The 19561-nt window shown below is 59.7% G+C and overlaps 1 protein-coding gene across 9 annotated transcripts in view; it reads left to right on the plus strand.

The window, feature by feature from the left end:
- The window catches only part of KCNIP2 (potassium voltage-gated channel interacting protein 2), a 43412-nt gene that overhangs the window by 12222 nt on the left and 11629 nt on the right, over nt 1-19561 (plus strand). For 2 of the 9 annotated variants that reach the window (XM_026851632.1, XM_026851628.1), the window contains exon 1: nt 18145-19416. The exons of 2 other annotated variants lie outside the window; for them this stretch is intronic. In XM_026851632.1, the coding sequence (XP_026707433.1) occupies nt 19296-19416 (121 nt within the window). In that variant the 5' untranslated portion in view covers nt 18145-19295. Of the gene's footprint in view, nt 1-3963; nt 5609-9175; nt 9702-13171; nt 13290-15672; nt 15679-18144; nt 19417-19561 lie in introns of those variants that run through there. 5 more of the 9 variants (XM_026851634.1, XM_026851626.1, XM_026851630.1 and 2 more) reach the window with 5 other exon arrangements.

Here is a 19561-nt window from a genome sequence, read left to right on the forward strand (position 1 = left end):
GCAAACTGGGTTTGCTGGCAGACAGGGTGAGGTAGGAAAGGGTTTGGTCTTGTTCTGAGATGTGTTTTGGGCCAGGTTCACAAAGGAGCAAGAGGAATAAGGGATGCAGGGAGCTGTAGTAGACTCTGGATGGGGAGGCACATGGAGCCAGCTGGCTGTGCCACAGCGGGGTTGCCCTGCGAGGCAGCCTGAGCTGCTGGCAGCTCTCCCTTGGCCTTCACAAGCTCACCCTTTCATGGATGCTCTCTGTGTGTCTTGGCAAGGTACGACCCGTGTGCTGCCCTGTGCTCTGTGCAGGACCAAGCCCCAGGGTGTGTGGCCGAAGATAGCATGGCCTCATGGTTAGAGCACACCACTCCTCCCAGGCTGACTGCCCCACTCGGAGCCTTTCTCCCACATTCTTGCCCTGTTTGGTCCTGTGCCCATTGCTTCTCTGCCCATGGAAGCAGGCAAGGTGGGGTGGCAGGCACCTGCGGTGGGCTCCTGCAGCATGGTTGTGGTGTGTTTCCCTCTGCAGGCACCAGCAGAACCCTCGGGCTGCACTTCTCAGTGACAGCACACCCCATGTCAGAGCTGCTGCAAATCCTGCCTACTAATAGCTATGCAAATTACCTCATTAGCTGCCTTATTTATTTTCTCTGGCATCACATTTTTAGCACCTCCCCAAGTCCTGGAGGCTGTGGGTCCCCAGGGCTGGGAGGAGGCAAGAGCAGCAGCGGGACCGCATGCAGGGCTGTCTGTGTTGAGCCTTCCTCTGCGGATGACAGCTGTGTTTGGCTCCCACAGAGCCACCCGCCCAACATGATGTGTCTGGGACCAGGGACTCACATGATTCCTGCAGTCCCTGCTGTTGGGATATCTTGCTCCTCATCCCTTGGTTCGCCTTGGCTCTGGGATGAGTCTTGCTGAGCCTTCCCTCCAGCTGGGAGCTGTCGCATCCCCCCCAAGCAGCTGTGGATCTGGCATTGCTGAGATGTGTGTGCCCTCCATCCCCCAAAAAAGGTGACTGATGGATTTAGATATAGAGAGAACAGAGCATCTGCCCAGTCCCAGTGGACCCAAGTGGTGGCTTGAGTCTTGGCACAGGGTGCCCTTGTGTCCTTCTACCCTGACTGCCTTTCCTCGTTAATGGGAATGTGCCTCCTTCCCACCCTGATTGCTCTTCCTCCTTGAGAGAGAAACTGGCAGATGCTGTCACAGGGGTCTGCCCTCTGCCAGCCCCAGGATGTCTCTGAAGAGTCCCCAGATGCCCTGGTCAGGGTGGCCCTGGGCTGGAGCTCTGCTCTGGTCCTGTCCCTGCAGTGTGTGGCCCCGGGCTGAAACACTTTGAAGCCATCCAGAGCTGGCACAGGCAGGAGTGGCCCCCAGGCACCAGCCCAGCATGCTGCCTCTTGGGGATGTCCGTGTTTGTTTCTGCTTTATTTTTCCCCTTCTCTTCGGGCTGTGCTAATGAGTATTTCATGACCAGGAACCAGCGTGAATTCCCCACATCCACTCCCCATCCCCAGTGCTCCCACAGCAGGTACCAGCCCAGATGTCGGTGGCTTAGGAAGGATGTGTCTGCCAAGAAGCCATCTCAGGAGAGGACCTGGGCAGGGAAGGAAACAATGGCTCTAGTGTTGACAGCTGTGTGGTGTCCCCCTCCCCAGCAGTGCTGTCACTGTCCCTTCAGCCTGCGAGGGACTGCCAGTGGGCCGTGGCGGCCGTGTGTCCGTGCACGGGTGGCCTTGACGGTTCCCGTGCATCTTTGCTCACACGTGCAAAGCCTTGCCCAGGTGGTCACACTTGCCTGCGTGCTCCGACACAACTGCACGTGTCCCCTCCTGTCCCCCGTGTGCCACCAGCCGCCACCGCCGTCTGAATGAACCGTGTCCCTGGTTCACCTCCCCGTGGCCCTGCCGCTGCGCTGTACGGGGGCTCCTCTCAGCGTCAGGCAGCAGCAACGGCACCGTGGCACCGTGCAGACTGTGGGTCAGACCGTGGGTCAGACCGTGGCACCACACGGGCCATGACACCACAGAGGTGTTGCATGGGCTGTACTGACCACCCTGGAGTCCTGTGCATCCCAGCTGGAGGTGTCCCGGCAGAGCCCGCGGGCAGGCAGCAGGGATTGGGGCCAGGGAAGAGGGGGACAACGTTGCTCTTCAGTGTCCCTGATTTTGCCATTTATACCCTACAGTGGGGTGCTAGGCCGGTTGCCAGTGCAGGCGTGGCACTGGGAGGTGTGGGGCATCTGCTCCCCCTGCCAGAGCCAGAAAAGGTGGCGAGAGCAGAGCTGGAAACAGAGCCCAGAGCCGTGGTCTTCCTCCTTCCCATTGCTGTGGCTCTAGCAATGCCATGTCCCCCTTCGGGACCCAGAAGATGCTCTGGGGACACAGTCTGGCTCAGAATATCCCTTTGAGAGATGACATCCTTTGCCCTGCGAGGCACTGTGGGCACTGGAGTTCCCCTGGTCTGGGGCAGGGGCTGGGGGACCACTGTCCTCCTTGGGGAAGGAGCAGGTTTGGGAGAACCATAGGCTGGGTGGTGGGGTGGGAGGCTGGTGGGGTGCATCCTGCAGTGGCACCCGTGCTGGCTGTGATCCAAGTGCTATCTTCAGCAAGAAAGGTGTGTAAGGGTGGGTTCAACAGCCCTGCTTTGTGGCTTGCTTTTCATTTCTGTTGGACTCCTTCTTGTCTTGCCAGGGAGGAGGTGGATCAGTGACCGAGTGGCTTTGCTGCCCTTCTGCAAGGGCAAAACACGTGGTCCCTGGGCCAGCCTGGGGAGTGTGTGCTCAGAGTGAGCCCTGAGATGGCAGCAAGCTGGCTCATGTCTCTGTGCGATGCACTGTCCTTGTGAAATACCCTCTGTGGGTTGCTGTGTGCAGGGGGGAAGGACAGTCCCCTTGGCTCATCCTATTTTTTCCACATGAGCTTCTGTCTCGGTGTCAGTGCATGAGGGCCTTTTCTGGAGAGCCAAGGGCCAGTCCAGAGGGGTGATGCTGCTTTGGAAATCACTCTCCAGTTCTGGACTGAGCTCCCCTGTCCCGCATGGCCATCACGACCAAGGTGCACAGGATGGCACTTGCATCTCCCGCCCGTCCGGGACACACTGGGATGGAGCAGCTTTACCGGCCAGGTAGTCTCTTGGCTCCCAAAGAACTGGATGGTCGATTTGGGATGGATCTGAAAACTTTGGTCGCTGTCACGTCCTATGGGCTCTGGCACCCTCCTGTGGCTGTTCTGCCACCTCTCCTGCATCCCACGGGCTTTTGGGGTGCTGCGGCCGCCTTGGGCTGAGTTGTGCTGGCTGGTCCCCACAGTGATGCTGTGGAGCTAGCCCTCTCTCCCAGCGTGGGGGGAGCTCTGCATTTGCAAGATTTGGCCGCGTATCACACAGCTCATGGGATCTGATCATTGCAAGAAACTGTCCCAGTGTGTTTGTGTTGTGAGTTTGAGCTGGGAGTGGGGCTCCTGGGTACTGTAGATAAGGACTAGGGTCCTAAACCCCTACCTGTCTGTGGCAGGTGGCAGGAGGGCACTGGACACTGCTGGTGGCCCAAATTTCTGAGCTTTTGGCTGTCACCAGTTGTCCACAGGAGGTAGGTTCAGTCAGGGTATTGCATTCACAGACTGTCCCAACATCTGTGCCTCTGTCTGCTGAGCTGCCCACTCTGCCTCGACTGGCCTGGGCTGTCCCCTTTCCCCTGTGGGGTCGATGTCCCTTGCAGCCCTTCCCTGACCTGGGGCTTTGTGGGTCTATTATTGTAGGGTTGCAGGCTCTCGCTGTGCTGTGTTGTGCCTTGCTGTAGGGTCTCCCCAAACCCGGTTCAGCCCTGCAGCGACCAGTGCAGCATCCCCTATTGCCTGCCCCCCCACCTCTGGGCACTGTCCACCATGGTGTGAGGGCTCTCTGTTGGGAGATGCCCCCCTTTCAGGGGAATAGCCAGCATAACAGACAGGGAGGGCTTGGTTTGGAGGGGATGACCCTTCTTCTGGGGAGCAGGACGTGAGGTTACCCCATACCAACCTCGAGGGCTTCTGCCCTGTTCCTTGGAGCTTCTTGTTGAGTCATTGGTAGGGACTGAACAGACTGATTGTTCTTGGCTGAATAACACCTGCACCCCCTTTTCCATCCCCAAAGGAGCAGAAGCTATAGTTTCCATCAGGTCCCTTTTTGTTTGCTTCCTCCCCCATTAATAAGAGATGAAGCTTATGAGATAATAGAGCTGGGATGGATGCAGAACCGAGAGATCCTGATCATATGGGGTGTGGATGCAATGTGGAGAGGGAACCACAGCTGAGCAAATGGGACTTGGGGAAGGATGTCATTTTGCATGTGCACAGAGCATCTCAGGCTGGCTTGGGAAGCAGGGAAATCCCACCACTGCCACGTGCCAGACTCTGTTCTGGCTCTGACATACTGTGCAAGCTACAACTCGCTGCCAGGCTGAGCTTTGGAGCGAGCAGCTCTCAGCCAGAGTGGTCTGAGAGTCTGACTCCTCTTCCTCCCATCCTTGCACCGATCCTTGTCTCCTCCCCTGTGTGGAGCCAGCGGGAGAGGATGCCCAGGGATGCAGGACACGCCGTGCCTGAGAGCTGATGCCTGGGGATGCAGGATGCTCGCAGTGCCGGAGGGCTGGTGCTCGGGAATGCAGGATGCTCGAAGTGCCGGAGCGCTGTTGCCACAGGGATGCAGGACACTCGCAGCACTGGCTGGCCGGAGCGGATGATTGATGCCCGGGGATGCAGGATGCTCACAGTGCTTGACAGTGAGAGCGGAGGGCTGATGCCCAAGGATGCAGGATGCTCTCGGTGCCGGCTCTCATCCGGAAGAAGCATCCTTCCCTGCTCTTGGAGAGAGGCGGCCCTGGGATGCAGCAGTGCCTCATTGGTCAGCGGGACCTGTGGAGTCTGCGGGTTGCCATACCAACCTGCCTCTGGTTCCCGGCCAGCCGGGGCGTGAAGTGCCGGGTCGAGCTGGTGGCAAGGGGCGGACCAGGAGCCAGGGGCAACCCGGGACTCTGCCAGCCAGGGAGGCATCCATCTGCCTCTCCCGGAGAGCTAGCTGGCACCGCTGGGCTCTCCAACCCCGAGCATCCCCCTGCTGCTACTCCCCACCTCTCCCTGCAACTTTGCTGTGCGGAGGGGGCCAGCGGGCTGGCACGGCACGGGGGCGTTCACCCGGGCATCCTGCTCCCTCTCCGAGCTTGTGGTCAGCTTTTGTGAGCCTAAGCCCTGGGAGGGGCATCACCGCCGGCCCCCCGGCCCCTCTGGATTGCAGCCAGCCTGCACAGGAGCATCCCAGCACAAAACTTCCCGGCTGGTTGCCTGCTGCCTGCGAGCAGGGCCTGGCAGCTGCCGCGCTGCCAGTGCCCCCGCTGCCGGGCTGGACCTGCTGCCGATGCCCGCAGGCTCGCTCCGGGCAAGGAAGGCTCAGTCTTCCCCCGGGCACAGCCTGCTGCTCGGAGGAGCTGGGGGGCTGTTTGCTGGCCGGGAGGGGGTGAGACTTGGTCCCTCCCCAGCGCTGTGAGCTGGAGCCATGAGCCACTGCCAGCAGCGCTGCAAGAGGCAGCTGGGCCGGGTGATCCGCTTCTTCTACCAGTTTGTCACCGGGACCCTCTCCCAAGGTAGGTGCTGTCTTGGGCAGCACGGGGGTCTGCTCTGTGGGAGACGTTCTCTGTCTGATGGGCTCTGTGGGGTTCTTTGGGGAGGGGGGGGAATTCTGTTCAGGTGCTGAGTGATTCAGCCTCAGGAAGAGAGTTGCACTGGGCTCTGTGTGGGGCAAAGATGAAGGTGCTTACAGGAGGCAATGAGAGTCCCTGAAGGTCCCCCGTGGACCTGGGGTGAATGGAATGTTTTATTTGGGGAGGGGACTGGTGCAGAGTAGAGCATGAAAAATCTGCTATGGAAATAAATTGCAGCTGGTCCGACCCTCCCCTGCTGTGCCAGGCATCCACCTCCTCTGGAGCCAGGGCTTTGCCCTCCATCCATCTGGCCGGAGAAGCTGTGCCTGTGAGCTGGGGCATGGACACACCCTGATGCCTGCATATCCTGGGATGTTGCTGGTCCTGGGGACAGGGCTGTGTAGTGTGCTCCCAGTTTTCTGTCACAGCCGTGGCAGGACCCACGTCCCCCTGCCAGCCTTTGCACAGCCCAGCCAGCTGGCCAGGATCCCCTCTCCTGGGTGTGAGCCGAGAGCCACCTCCCAACCCCACTGGGCACAGCTTGAGGAGGTTGTCATGTGCCTGTTTTCTCTGGGACCCTGGATGCTCAGCTCCTTTCCCTGTCCCCTTGCCCCTGTGCTGGTGGCAGGTTGTTCTCCCCATGGTCTGTCCCTGCTGGGGACCCCTGGGCTGCCCCTCTGGGCCACAACAGTATTGGGGAGGGACCCGCTGTACCAGGAGCACGGGGAAGGCCTTGTTGGGCCAATGTGGCAGTGCACCGCCTTCGCTGGGACCCAGCCTGCCTGGAAAAACCCTCCTTCCTCACCTGAGGGAGCTGGGTCTCCCCCGCCTGTGCCTGTTCCTGGGGCTGGGGGATAGTGGGGGCACCCTGGGGATGCTCTTGGCGAAGCACTGGGGACTGGGACACGGGAGCAGTATCCGCCCTATGAGCCATGCCCAGACTGCCGTGCCACCTCCCTGCCCATGGGGATCTGTGTCTTGCAATGGAAGGTTGCCTGGCCCCAGGAAACACTCCCCGTGGGCATTTCCCATCACTTTGCAGCCCTGTGGGCCCTCCAGGGCTCCATGCCAGCCTACAACATGGCTAAGCGGCATGCCGGGCTCAGGAGGCTGGGTGTGCCCGCAGGCAGCTCCGGGTCCATTCCCGCTAGTTGGCTCCATTGGGCACCAGCCAACTAGTCCAGAGCGGAGGGGGCAGAGGATGAGTCAGCTGAGTCCAGCCCTGGGTGCGAGGGACAGAGCTGCAGGTGATGGATTGGGAAGGGGACCTTGGGGTGCTCCTGTCCCCACCACTTGCAAGGATGTCCTATAGGTCCTTGTCCCAGTGTCCTGGGCTTTCCAGCTGGGGACTATGGGACTGTATCTGTAGTGGGTGTCCCACGGGGACTGGGTCTCAGGGCTGGCTGTGTGCAGTGCCGAGTGGCCCCGAGGGTTTGGTCCCATCCTGTCCCCACAGCCCTGCTGGGGTGTGCAGATTGGCTGTGCTGTGTGGAACTGGGATGGGTGTGGAGGACGGGGCTGACAGTGGTGCTCGCTACTGCTGTTCACTCTCTTCTCGGTGTCCTCCCAAGCTGTGGGAGAAGCTGAAGTGGGGTGAAACCCAGAGCCGGGAAGGTCTGTGACCCCCCTAAGGCTCAGAGCTTGGGACTGGGAGCAGGATGTGGGGCTTGCACAGCCTTCTCCCCTCTGCAGCATCCCCTCCTCCCCAGCCACTGTTCTGGTCCATGTAGCACATGGGTCACCTGGATGCTGTCCCCCACCTTGCCCCCAAAAGGGGCAACAAGCCCCTCTGCCCTCCCTGCAGAAGCAAAGGAGGTCCCGCAGAGCCCACTTCAGGGGTGCCTGGCCAGGCAGGCCCTGGGGTGGGGTGCCCTCCCGGCTGGGTGCCCTGGGGAGCTAGCCAAGGACGGGTTGCTGATGGGGGGAAAGAGAAATGACTCAATCAATTAACCAGATTAAAACTGTGACTTCACCTCCCAAAAATAGCGCTTTGCCAATATTTTAATGTGCTTATTAATAATCTGCTCGTGCTCTGATTAGCAGCGAGGTAATAAGGGATCAGCTGTAACCTAAATTTAACTCTCCCTAATGGATGATGGCCCCGAGAACCAAAAAAAAAAGAGAGGCTTCTATCCATCAGGCTGGCCCACCTGGAGGGTCAGCAGCACCTGAGGGACCTGGGCAGCTGCTGTCCATCTGTGTCCAGGTACCATCACCTCTGCTGTGGCCCAGCTGGTCCCATGGCACATTTTGGGGGAGTAGCACCCTAGCACCCAGCGGCACCAGGCTAGGAGCACCCTAGGGGCAGCCACAGGGGTTGCTCCCAGGCAGGGCAGAGCCTGGCCGTGGTCAAGGTGCATGGTCCTCTCCCAAAGAAACAGGTCCCTTGATGATGGGTGACTGTCCTGTCCCTGCCCATCTGCTTCTGTCCTGCAGCAGGGAATAGTCCCCTGTGCCCAGCTGCTGTCAGTGCTGGGAGGATGGGCATGGGGACCACCTGACTACCCATCAGCTCTGGGTGTTGCCCTGTGCATGCCCGTGGCATGCTGTGTGCATGGAGCTGCTTTCTGGGCAAGAAACCCTGGGCACTTCTATTTATACATGATGTGTGGCTGGCAGGTTGGTTAATTTTAGCTGGGTGGCATGGCTGTGTTGACAGCAGTGCCAGAGAGTCAGGGCCGGGGTGGCTGAGCAGGGGACACTTCATGGCTGTTATTGTCACAGCCAGAAGTGGGACAGGTGGTGTGGACATGGTGACAGCCTGGGCTGCCTGTCCTGGCACAGCTGTGCCTGGGGCAGTGTTACAGGGTCTGCCGTCCTCCCCAGTGCTGAGTTGTGGGTGCATGCTGAGACCACTTTGCCACCCTGTTCTGTGTCCCCTGTGGGATGCTCAGTCTTGGACATAGAAAGGAAAGTGGGGACAAATCTGGATGCCTGGGTTCTGTGCCCTGAAAGGCTCCTCATCCCAAACCTGGGTGGCTACATTCCCTGGCTGTAGCTGCGAAGAGTGAAGATGAGACATCTTGTATGCAAAGAGGTGTTGGGGTGAAACTCTTCCCCAGCCACATGTCCCATAGGGCAGTCAGTGGGGCCAAGCATGGTCCAGGGACCAGAGGTGTCTCAGGTGTGGGTGCAGCTCATGGGGTTTGGGGTCTGTGAGTGAGTGTGCCCAATCCCACAGTGGCACTGCCCAAGTGCACCTGGCATTGCAGAGCAGGAACCGGGATGGTTGGCTCTGACTCCAAGCTGAGAAAAGGAGGTGCTAATCTCAGGCATCCCTGGGGAGGTGCTGCATTGGGGTGCAGGGGACGAGATGACAGCACCTCTCTGCCAGACCCAGCTCTCTGGGTTGCAGAGCCACCCTCCTTCAAGGCCCGGTGTCTAGAGCAAGGACGGGCACAGGCATCTCAGTGGAGATCCTGGTGTTCTCTGATCCTGGGCTGCAGCATTGTTCCCTGGGGAACCCATTTCCAGGACTCCCAGCTCCTCCTGTGGAGCGGCAGCAAGGGGCTGAGTCCTGAGGATCCTGGGGTTATCAGGGAACTCAGAACAGCCGCTGGGCTGTGGCAATGCCTTGCTGGCCCCGTGGCACGGAGGCAGCCACATGTGTAGTGAGCCCCATCTGTTCACTGCACCCTGCTTCTTCCTTCTCCTGGCTGATAGTGGCACTCTCCCCCCGGGCCAGGAGGGTTATTTTTAACTGTTTGCCATGTGCTGCCTGAGCACAATTAAGGTAATTGGTTCGGGAGCCTGGCTCTCACACAACGCTCCCAATTACCTGCTTGCTTGCCCACACAGCCCCCCGCCTCCCTGCCCGCGGTGGCCGGCTCCTCTGGCAGGGGACTGCCGGGACAGGGCTGCCCCAGATAGTGCGGCGGGGCTGGGTGGGGGGCGCGAGCAGGCACAGGGGATGGAGCCATGGAGAGGACATCCCTGCACAATGACAGCCTGCTCTATGCCTCCCTGATTGCCATCCTCCTCCTCATCTCCTATTGGTTCACTACCCGCTGCTTCAAAATCATCAGCGGCATTGAAGGTACGGGGTTGGGGACATGGGGGGACAGGGTGACACTGGCCTGTCCTGTCTTCCACAAGCCAGGTGGTGAGGTGAGCTAGGCTCTTGGTGTGGGAGAGAGGGATTGGGGGCCCCACTCTCTGCCTCTCTGGGGCACCTCAGTCTCCTCAGTCACTTTATTTGTTCCTGCTGGTTCTAGTCCTGCTCCACTGTGTGTGAGAACAGCCAGTAGCAGTCACGGCCGAACCACAGTGGTGTCCAGGGCTGCTCCGGGGAAATCTGGCTCCACCGTGATGCCAGCATCTAGGTACCATTGCCCCTCACTGCGGGATGAGGATGCAGACAGACTCGCCAGTGCCTCCCACTATGTGGAGGGTGCCTGGTGCTAATGTTGTGGTCTCAACTTGCATTTTGGGATTTTTGGTCCCTCTGGGCATGACCTACATCTTTGGTCCTCAGCTGGTGTGTTAGGGAGCTCTGGGATGTGGCAGGGGTCCCAGTTTCCCTGGTGAAGGGTCTCTCCAAGCCCCGCTGCAGTGGAATGCGTGTGCCAGTGGCTTTGCAGGGTGAGATCCCCAAGGCAAGGAGGAGGGCAGGAGGTGTAGCACCGGTGCTGTGTGTCTGGGGATGTGCAGGGCTTCTGCCTGGGGCGTGTGTTTCTCCATCCATCCATGTGACCTCTCACTGCACAGCTCAGCCAGAGCCTCGTGGTTCTTCCCACAGCATGGCCAAATGCTGGCTGGCTTCAGGGGTGAGGAGCCACCCCTGGGAGAGGTGCCCCTTGATGAGATGGAGGGCAAAGTCATGTCTCAGTTCTGGTGGGGTGCGTACATTTTGGCTGGCCCTTTGAGCATTCTTTGCAGGTGACTGTGGGTCTGGTTCCATGGGTGAAACTCCACCTGTGGTCCCATGTGTCTCCTTCATCCTCAGGTCAGATCCAGATGGAGGAGCATCCCTTGGGGACCTGGGTGAGCTGAGGGAGTGATCCCCTAAAACATCCCCCAGCTCATCTGGAGCTGCCCTCACTGGGAAGGGATGTGCTCTGGGTGAGCAACGCTAGTGAGTCTGGGGTGCTGGGAGCTGGGCTCTGGCACAGTGTGTGGCACTGGAACATGGGACCAGCACCGGGTGCCTGTGCTGGTCCTGGTGGGATCCTGAGTCATGCCAGCAATAAACAGTGGAGGGCTTTTATTAATGGCATCAGTGTGGAAATGAGTAATCCTGACATGGCAGCCAGCATGTGATTTATTGCTGCTCTGCTGGGGAGGTCGGCTGGCACAGGACAGGCATGAGGGCAGGCAGGGGAAGCCATCGCTCGATGCCTGACCTGCCACTGTGCCCTTCAGCCCCAGCATCCCATGATGCCAGCAGAGATGCACAAGGGACCGACGATGGTCTGCTTACATGGGCTGAGCCAGTTTGCTTAGCAAAGTACCTGCTCCACAACCTCTTTGCTGGGACAAGTCCTAGCTCAGTCTGGAAGAGCTCCTCTATCATTGTTTCTGGCCAAAATTAGGTTGAATAAACAGCCCCATGGTGTGTGGAACAGGAATTGGCTCTGGGAGCAGCTGGAGGCTCAGTGAGAGGATGGGTTACAACCAGGGCTCAGCAAGAGAAATGGCTTTAAAAATGCAGTTGGTGTCAGTGGGAAACTTAGTCTGAGAGTGCAACAGGCCTGTGCTGCCCCATCCTTGAAGGGACTGGCTTGGGGCAGGGGCAAAGCTGGGAGCCAGCTAGGTGAAATCCAGGCTCAGTGCCTGGAAACTCACCTCTTTCCAAGAAAAGGAAATGTCAGGTCTGAAAACTTCCAGCCTGAGGGATGTTTCCCCAGGGAGGACTTTCATCTCTCTCCCCAAGCCGCCTCTGATGCATCGCTGGCATCTTCTGCTGGCGTCAGAGCCTTGGGAGCATGCTCCAGGGAGGCAGGAGACGCCAAGCCTCGGAGCCGCTAGATAGCCCAGCCTTGCCTGGGACTGAGCCACCAACCCTCTCTGTCATCTGCCAAGGGACAAACCTGCAGCTTCCTGGGCTGGGGATGGGGGTCTGAGGGGGGGTTTCTGGGATGTTATTGTGGGATAGCCCTGCTGGGAGCGCTTGCGAGCATCAGCGAGCACCTCCACCATCCCCTTCCACCTGTGGGTGTCCCAGGGTGATGTTTCTTGCCGTGGTGACATATTTCTCCCCTGGTACAAAGACAACAGGGAGGAAAAGGGGCTTTCTGCACCAGTTCCATCTGCAGGGCCCTTTGTGGAGGCAGGAGGACCCTAGAGCTGGGCAGGGGATTTGCCCCATAGCCTGGGCGTGGCCACCCCACCTGTGTCTGGGGCAGCTGGACTTGCTTCTGGTGGGGACAAGGCAAGGTGGGAAGCAGCAGTGGCATGGGGGCAGCCCTGCCCCTGTCTGCCACCCCAGGCCTTGCTTCATGCCCCATATAAGACTTGTCCACTCAGGGACGGACAGTGCCAGCAGCATCCCTGGGGGAAGTTGTGCACCCCAAGGGGTGCTGTCCTGGTGATGGGGCAGGGATCATTGGGCGCCTGGCTCCCTGGTGGTCCCTGTGGCCTGTCATCGAGAGCCAGAGAAGGGCTGGGATGCTGTTAAAAAAAAAAGTGTAGAAGGTAAATATAATCCCATTGGCTGTGCATGCGTGTGTGCTCGAAGCACACGTATGCCTGGGTTCACCCTCTGCCTCCAGCTGCTGTGTGACCTTGGCTGGGTCCCTTGGTCCTGCTGGGTCCCCAGCCCCCCTGTCTCCTTCTCTCCTGCCTGTTGTTGTGCTGCCTGTGTGTCTGGCAGCATCTCAGGCATCCTGTGTCACAGCCCCCACTCTCGGTTCATTCCCCCCGTCCTGCTCCCTGTCTCCCCTTGGCTCTCCCAGTGAGACTGCCAGATCCATCTGCCCACTTGGAAATGGGGCAGCTGGACCTGTTGCCCCAGGTTCTCCCCCGAGAGGGTTGCAGGGATGGTTCCCATGGGGCAGGCACTTGTGTGGGGCACAGAGGACAAGTCTGAGTCATCCCTATCCTGGATGTTTAGCCAGTGCCCAGCGTCCTGTCCCTCCCCGTGTCGTCCCCCCCCCGGGAACTGAGTGCCTTTTAATATCTGTGGCCCGTTTCCTTAGCAACTGCATTAAGCAAATCGATGGAGGTGGTGTCATTGGAATGGGAGGGCATGCCTCCTTCCCCCTCCTGGCCCCCCCATCCTCACCACCCCCCCACGCCTCCCTCCACTTGGCCTCTCTCAGCTCTTACTCACAGGCACGGCCCTGGGTTCTCGGCAGTGGCTTCTCAGGCCACCTGCCACAGCCCTGCGCTGACCCCTTGCTCGCTCACAGCTGATGGCGGGAGCCCCTGAGTAGAGGAGTGACAGCTGACCCCCCCCCTCAGGGACAGAGGCAGGGGTCCCTGGGGATGCGTGGGCCAGCAGCTGCAGTGCTGGGGTGAGGGGGCTCCAGGACTGCGGTGGGGAAGGGGTACGGGGGTGTGGGGCCATGAGACGCCCCCACCATGAACCTGGAAGGCCTTGAGATGATTGCAGTGCTGGTGGTCTTGGTCCTCTTCGTCAAGGTGCTGGAGCAATTTGGCCTCTTCGAGCCCGTGTCCTTGGAAGGTAACGGGCGCGGGCGGTGCTGGCTCCTCCGGGGACACGGCGGGCAGGCGGTGGGTGTCCAGAGCTGCCCCCAAGGATGCTATGAGGCTGCTGCATCCACGGGAGAGTCCTGGGACATGGTGTCCATCTGCTGCTCATGGGGCAAACAGGGGGTTCCTGGTGCAAGTAGTGGGGTGTCCTATCAGCTCTGTGCAAGGTCCCAGCGGCTGGGGACATGGGGAGGCGACAGGGCTGGCAGGGTGTGTGCTGCACAGTGGTGACTTTGATGTGTGCTGAGGTGCTGTGGGCTTGGATTGTGTGTGAGCATGCGAGGGGGCACCAGGGTGTTTTCCACCACCTCTACAGGAACAAGGTGTCCTCAGGGTCTGTGATCAGCTCACCCCGAACAGGAGGTGTCAGTCTGAGCACTAGCCTGCAGAGCAGCCAGACCTGGGCAGGATGGGTGCCTGCTGTGCTCCCTCCTCCTGGCTCTCCCCAGGGCCCCTGGTGGCCCTTGGGGAGGGTGGGGGGGTCACAGGGGGTGCTGGGGATGATGGGCTGTGCAAGGTGCTGAGCAGTGTGCATGGGGCATTCTCAGTTGAGCCCAGATCCACTCAGGGGACTCTGTGCATGGTGGGAGGGAGGTCAGGACCACTTGGCCAGGTGCTCTCTGCACTCCCAGGGGTGATGGTTGTGTGAAAGGTCCCCCCAGCCCTGACCAGCCCCTATCCGTGACTGCAGACACCCATCTGAAGGATGCTGCAGCCCGCCTGGCCCTGGGCATGGGGGCACTCACAGGGTGAGGAGGTTACAGGCAGTTTGCCTGGTCCACTGGTGCTCTGCGATGCTCCTCTTTGATTCTGCAGCGCTGGCTTTCACACAAGCTGGGTGCTGAGGCAAACACCAGCTCCCCTCCATGCACAGTGCCAGGATGCCCCTGGGCTGGACCCAGAGGTTGGCCGTGTCTAGGTGTGGGGAGGGAGGGGGCAGATGGAGGGTGTCTCTCCCTCTGGGCCTGTGAACCTGCTTGCAGGACAGGAAATTTTTGTTGCTGTGGAACTACTTGCTCTGTCCTGTGCTCAAGCAGCAGCACTCCTAGGTGGATCATGCCAGGAGGGAAACTGAGGCAGGGGCTGAGGCATCCTGTCTATGAGTCGGGGCAGGGTGGGGGACAGGCTGACTGTGCCCAGATTGGACCCCCCGGTCCAGTTCTGCTGGTGATTTGGGGGTGCCTCCTCAGACCCTGCTTTTCCCCCCTCCCTGTGCTTCTGTTTCCCCATGCAGCTGCTCAAAGTTTTGGACCAAAATCGGTGGCATCAACTGCGGCTGCTCTGCAGCACAGTGGCTTCCAGCCACAGTGAAGAGGGGCGAGGCAGAGACACCCCCAGTCCTGGCAGCAACCCTGCTGGGGGGCACAAGTCAAGGCAGGGGCCACCCCTTGGCCTGTGTGGCTGCTCCTTGCCTGAGCCCTGCTGCTCTGTCCCCTGGGACACACTCCTTGACCTCCTGCAAATGTCTTTGCTCTGGCCTGGGCCAGGGCAGGAGATCAGATATGGGATGTCCTGAGTCCAGCCTTGTCCCTGTCAGCTGGCACCCCTCCAGAAGGGACTGGGATGGACATTGGCATGCCTGTCTCCCATGAAGGACAAGCCTTGCCACCAGTCCTCTCTTGCTCCCAGGAGGACATGGTATCACTGTGCAGTGTGGTGAGCACAGCCTGCCCTGTTCCCCTCCTTTCACATCCCCACACGGGAGCTGTGGGTCCCTCTGACCTGGCTGGAGATTCACCTCAGCTGTGGTGGTGGGAGTGGGACCCAGGTGTCCCGGATTGGCAGCAATTGCTCCCATTACCAAGAGGTGCCTGGAGGAGAGGAAAACATGTTGCTTGAGAGGCAGAAATTGTCTGAGGTTGAGCTGAGCTGTGGGCACCATGTGGGGAGTTCTGTAGGTGAGTGGCTGTGTGCTGGGATGAAGGTGAGGTGCTGTTGTGTGGGTCACCCCCTTTAGCTCAGGAGGCAGCAGATACCAGAGTTTGCTCTCTGGGAAGGTCCCAGGCAGTGTCTGGGGCTGGGACTGAGTCCCCTCTGGGGGTTGTTTACCAGCCATGCCTTGGCTAGCAGTGACAGCCCAGGGACTGCAAAGAGCCTGAAACTGTATACTAATGGCTTAGGTCTGCTAATGGACATGGGCCTTGCCACCTGCTCCAGAACCATCAATACTGCCTGCCACATTTCCCCTGCCCCATCCCTGCCAGTCCCCTGCTTGCAACTGTCTCTCTGACCAGGCTGTCGTGGTGGTGCAACCCCAGCATAGGTTGTGCTGGGAGGTGCATGCCACCAGAGCGATGGTCTGGGGATGGAGCATCTCCAGAGGAGACTGGAGAAATGTGCCAGCCCTGGAGAAGGGTTCAGTGGGAGCATCTTGCAGTGAGACCCTGTCTGCCCCTGGGGAGACTGTGGAAGGGAGGGGGATGATGTGGGTGAACTCCAGGCCTTGTGGGTTCCCAAATTCAGCTGGATGAGGCCCTGAGCAACCTGTCCTCCATTTGGAGCTGGCCCTCCTCTGAGCAAGGGCTTGGATAGGGGTGCCGATTGTCTGCACCCTCTTGCCTTGTCCCCTTGGCATTGTCCTCCTTTGGAGCCTGCTGCAGCCTTGGTGGCACAGCTAGAGCTGCTGTCTGGCAGCAGCAGTGGAGCATCTCCCATGGGTGCTCTGTGCTCCAGGAGCGATCGATGCTGGAGCTGGCATTGTTTACCAGCTGGTTAATCACTGATGGGCGATGTCACCCCACCTCTGCCCTGTGCCACTGTGCCTGTCCCCAGTCCCGAACACCTCTCAGCAGAGCCACCCAAACACTGCCAAGCCGACCAGGGGGCTGCCAGCCCCCTGCCAAGAGCCTGCTTCCACCAAGCACTTGGGAGGGGGCAGGCAAAGAGAAACGTTATTGATTTTGGCTCCTGAAGTGCAGCATCAATAATTCAACACGGAGCAATTGGTCCTGGCTGGGAGGAGGGGTGGGTGGGAGGTAAAAGGCGGGAGAGCTGCCTGTGTAGCCCAGCCTCAGATGAATATTAGATGAAGCTGCAGATTGCTATCGGCAGGATAACTGGTGCCTGCCTGGCGTTGGCAGGGCTGTCCCTTCTTCAGCTGAGTCAGGGTCCATCTATGGGGCAGACAGGATTGGAGCTGTCTTGGAGACCCCCTGCCATGGGGTGTACTGGCCCCTGCCTTCCCAGGAGGGCTGCTTCTGTTGCCCCAGAGCTGAGGATGCAGAGATGGAAGTGGGTCTGAGGAGGGTGCCAGAGTCTGGGGAGAAATAGGAGGGAGCAATAACCTAACACTGACACCCCAGAGGATGCCAGGCGGGAAAGTGGTGGCAGTGAGCAGCATGGCCACCTCCTGGTGCCTGGCTCAGGGCAGAAAATGAGAGGGGAGAAAATCTCTGAGCATCCTCTCAGTACTGACAAGGGTGAAGCCCTGTGCCAAGCCCTAATTTGCTCCTGCTTTCCAGGAACCCCTTTGGCAGGAGCATGGTGTCTTGGCTGTAGGCAGGACCAGCCCTTTGGGGTATGGTGCCAGGGGTCCCCTGGCTCAGGGCACCATCCAGTCTGGCAGGTTTGACAGACCTGAGAGGTCAAGGCAAGCTGGCTGCAGGTGGGGTAGACTTGGAGCACTGAAATCCAGCCTGGGAGAGCTGCAGGTGCTCCAGGTTGGAGTTTGTGGTTCCCTTGGCTGGGGTGCACCAGAGACTTCCCCATGCACAGTGGGTTTAAACGTTGCCTTTCCTTTCCCGAGGGCTGGCAGGTTTTTCAGCTGGCTGTAGGGCTGGGCAGAATCTGGTGGCTGAATCAGAAGAGAGCTGCTTGGTTATGGTGAGGGCTTGCAAAATGGGAGGGGAAGGAGCAGAGATATATGATAGCCATGGCTGGGCTCTGAGTTTGGATTCCAGCACAGCCTTACACTCTGAGGCATGCTGTAGCTGGGCTGCATCCTGACAGCACTGGGGTCTTGGAGAAGGTCTCCTGGGGACCCTATGCTCCCCTCTGTGGAGCATCTTCCATATGCTCTGCACCCAGGGACATCAGCCCTGGTCATCACCGTGGACACAGGATGGACTGCAGTGTCTCGCCCTGCCTGGAGAGGATGAAGCTGGGGGAGAAGGGGACCTGTCCCTGGGTCCCCTTGGCTGTGACCCCCATGGCTGTGGCCAGGTCAGGGCAGCTGTCCCAGCACCGAGCTCCCCAAGGAGTGCAATGCCCGCGACATGTACCCAGCCGACTTGGCCACTGTGTGGTGTCTCGTCCCGCTCAGCCCAGCCAGACGTAATTAGCTTGTTGAATCTCTTCTCCCTCCGGCCTTGCGTTAATCACTCTTCACATTGCTTCCCTCCCAATTCGCTCTGGCCTGGCTTGCTCTTTCTGTGGCTGATGTGTCTGGAGAGGAGAGCAAGGGGACCCATCTGGACACGGAGCAGGGACACCACTCTGCTGCATCCTGCCCCAGAGACGGGCTCTGAGACAGTGGACAGAGAGGCAGGGAGATCACTCAGCCAGAGAGAGGTGAGAAAATCACGGGCTGGAGAAAAAGCAATAAAGCTAGAGAGCAAGGGAGCCTGTTGGGACAGCCCTTCTTTGCAGCACTGCTTTGCTGATGAAGGATGAAGCCTTGGAGCTCAATGGGAGAGGCTGGCTTGGAGCCAGCCTGGGGCTCTAGCACGAGGTTGTGTTGGGCTACAGGGTGCTGTGAGAGCTCAATGGTGTCTCCTTCGGTCCATTCCTTTAAAAGGGTTATGAACCACAGGATCCAATTATAAAGTCTGAGTAGCTCTTGTTCCCCCTCCCCCATTAGAGGGCAGTGTCTCCTTCATCTCTTCCTTGCAAGGGGCAGGATTAGACCCCAGGACCGGACACAGGTGGGAATAGAGGTGCCCTGGCCAGGGCTCTATGGGGTTGTAGTCCCCGGAGCGCAGGCTGCAGGAGGTCCCATGGACTGTCTGTACTTGGCTGCAGCATCCCCTCTCAGGAATGCAGGGAAATGCCTTATTCCCATGGGTGCCAACCCTGGGGCTTTCTGTGCTGCTGGAGCACAGGGTGGCCAGATCTGAAGCAGCTTTTAGGTGAGAGATGCATAGAAAACCAGCTCAAAAAGACTTTTTAATAACCACTGCTGATAGGCTGGGGTGTCTGCCCTGCTGCCCACAAGGCAGGGCTTGGGGTGAGCTGTGGGGAGCCCCCACCCTGGCTGGCCACCCCTTCATGCTGCCCTCCCTCCAGGCAGCAACCCAGAGTGGAGTGGGGCATGTTTCCCTCCAGCAGCAAGTGAGACACCAGGGGCTGGCAGCTCTCATCTGCATCTCCTCCATGTGCCACAGATTGTGCATGTGGCTATGACTGACTTGCTGGTGTGGAGAGGTGCAGATGTTCCCCAAGAGGTAAAGAGGGAAGAGGTGAGGGTGGCAGGTGTCCGTGGAGGTGATCGTTGGACAAGGCCGAGCTCAGGGAGCTATTTGTGTTGTGCTGTGGGTGCACGCAATGTGGGGGCACTGCTGGGGGCAGGTTTGGTGGTTGGGATGGGACAGAGAGGCTGTCCTGGGCAGGGCTGGTCCCTGGGCTGGGTGGCAGCAATGTCCTAGAGGGCAGTGAGCAATGAGGGTCCCCGTGCATGGCTCATCTCCAGGGTCGGCCACCACACACAGCTGTTGGGTTGAGTTGGGGGCAGCCGAGCCTCCTCCACGCACCTACTGGTGCCAGCTCTGCACCCCTCAGCAGTTTCCAGTGCTGTGGAGTGCCCATGCTAGGCTGTGTAGGAGCAGGGGTGCCCGGGGGTGAGAGCTGACTTCCAAGTCCCTTGAGCATATGCATGGCCTCTCCCCTCCCCTGCAGCCTGGGTGCCCCGAGGGACACCGGAGGGTGCCGCGGCGGGAAGAGGGAGGGCCAAGACAGGTCTCTCCTCCCCTGCACTCCCCTCTCCTCCCTTGCTGGGTCTTGCTGCCAGACCAGCTGCTTGCTGGGGCTGCACGTCTAGGGGATGTCAGTTGCCGGGACACCCTGGGACCCGCAGGGGCTGCAAACGGTGGGCATCATCCTGCTGCTCTGCTCCAGCCTCAAGCTACTCCATGCCTTGGGCATCATCGACCTGGCCAGGGGAGGTGGGACAGGGACAGGGATGGGGTTGCAATGGGATGGGGATGACGTGGTGGAGGTGCTCCTCACCTCATGTTCCAGGGGCTGCAGGGTGCTTGGGGGAGGTTTGGAAGGATTAGTGTATTCTGGGGCATGGGGCGGGGTGGTGGG

The sequence above is a fragment of the Athene cunicularia genome (assembly GCF_003259725.1).
Source record: "Athene cunicularia isolate RWA chromosome 6 unlocalized genomic scaffold, athCun1 chr6_part1, whole genome shotgun sequence".
NCBI lineage: Eukaryota > Metazoa > Chordata > Aves > Strigiformes > Strigidae > Athene > Athene cunicularia.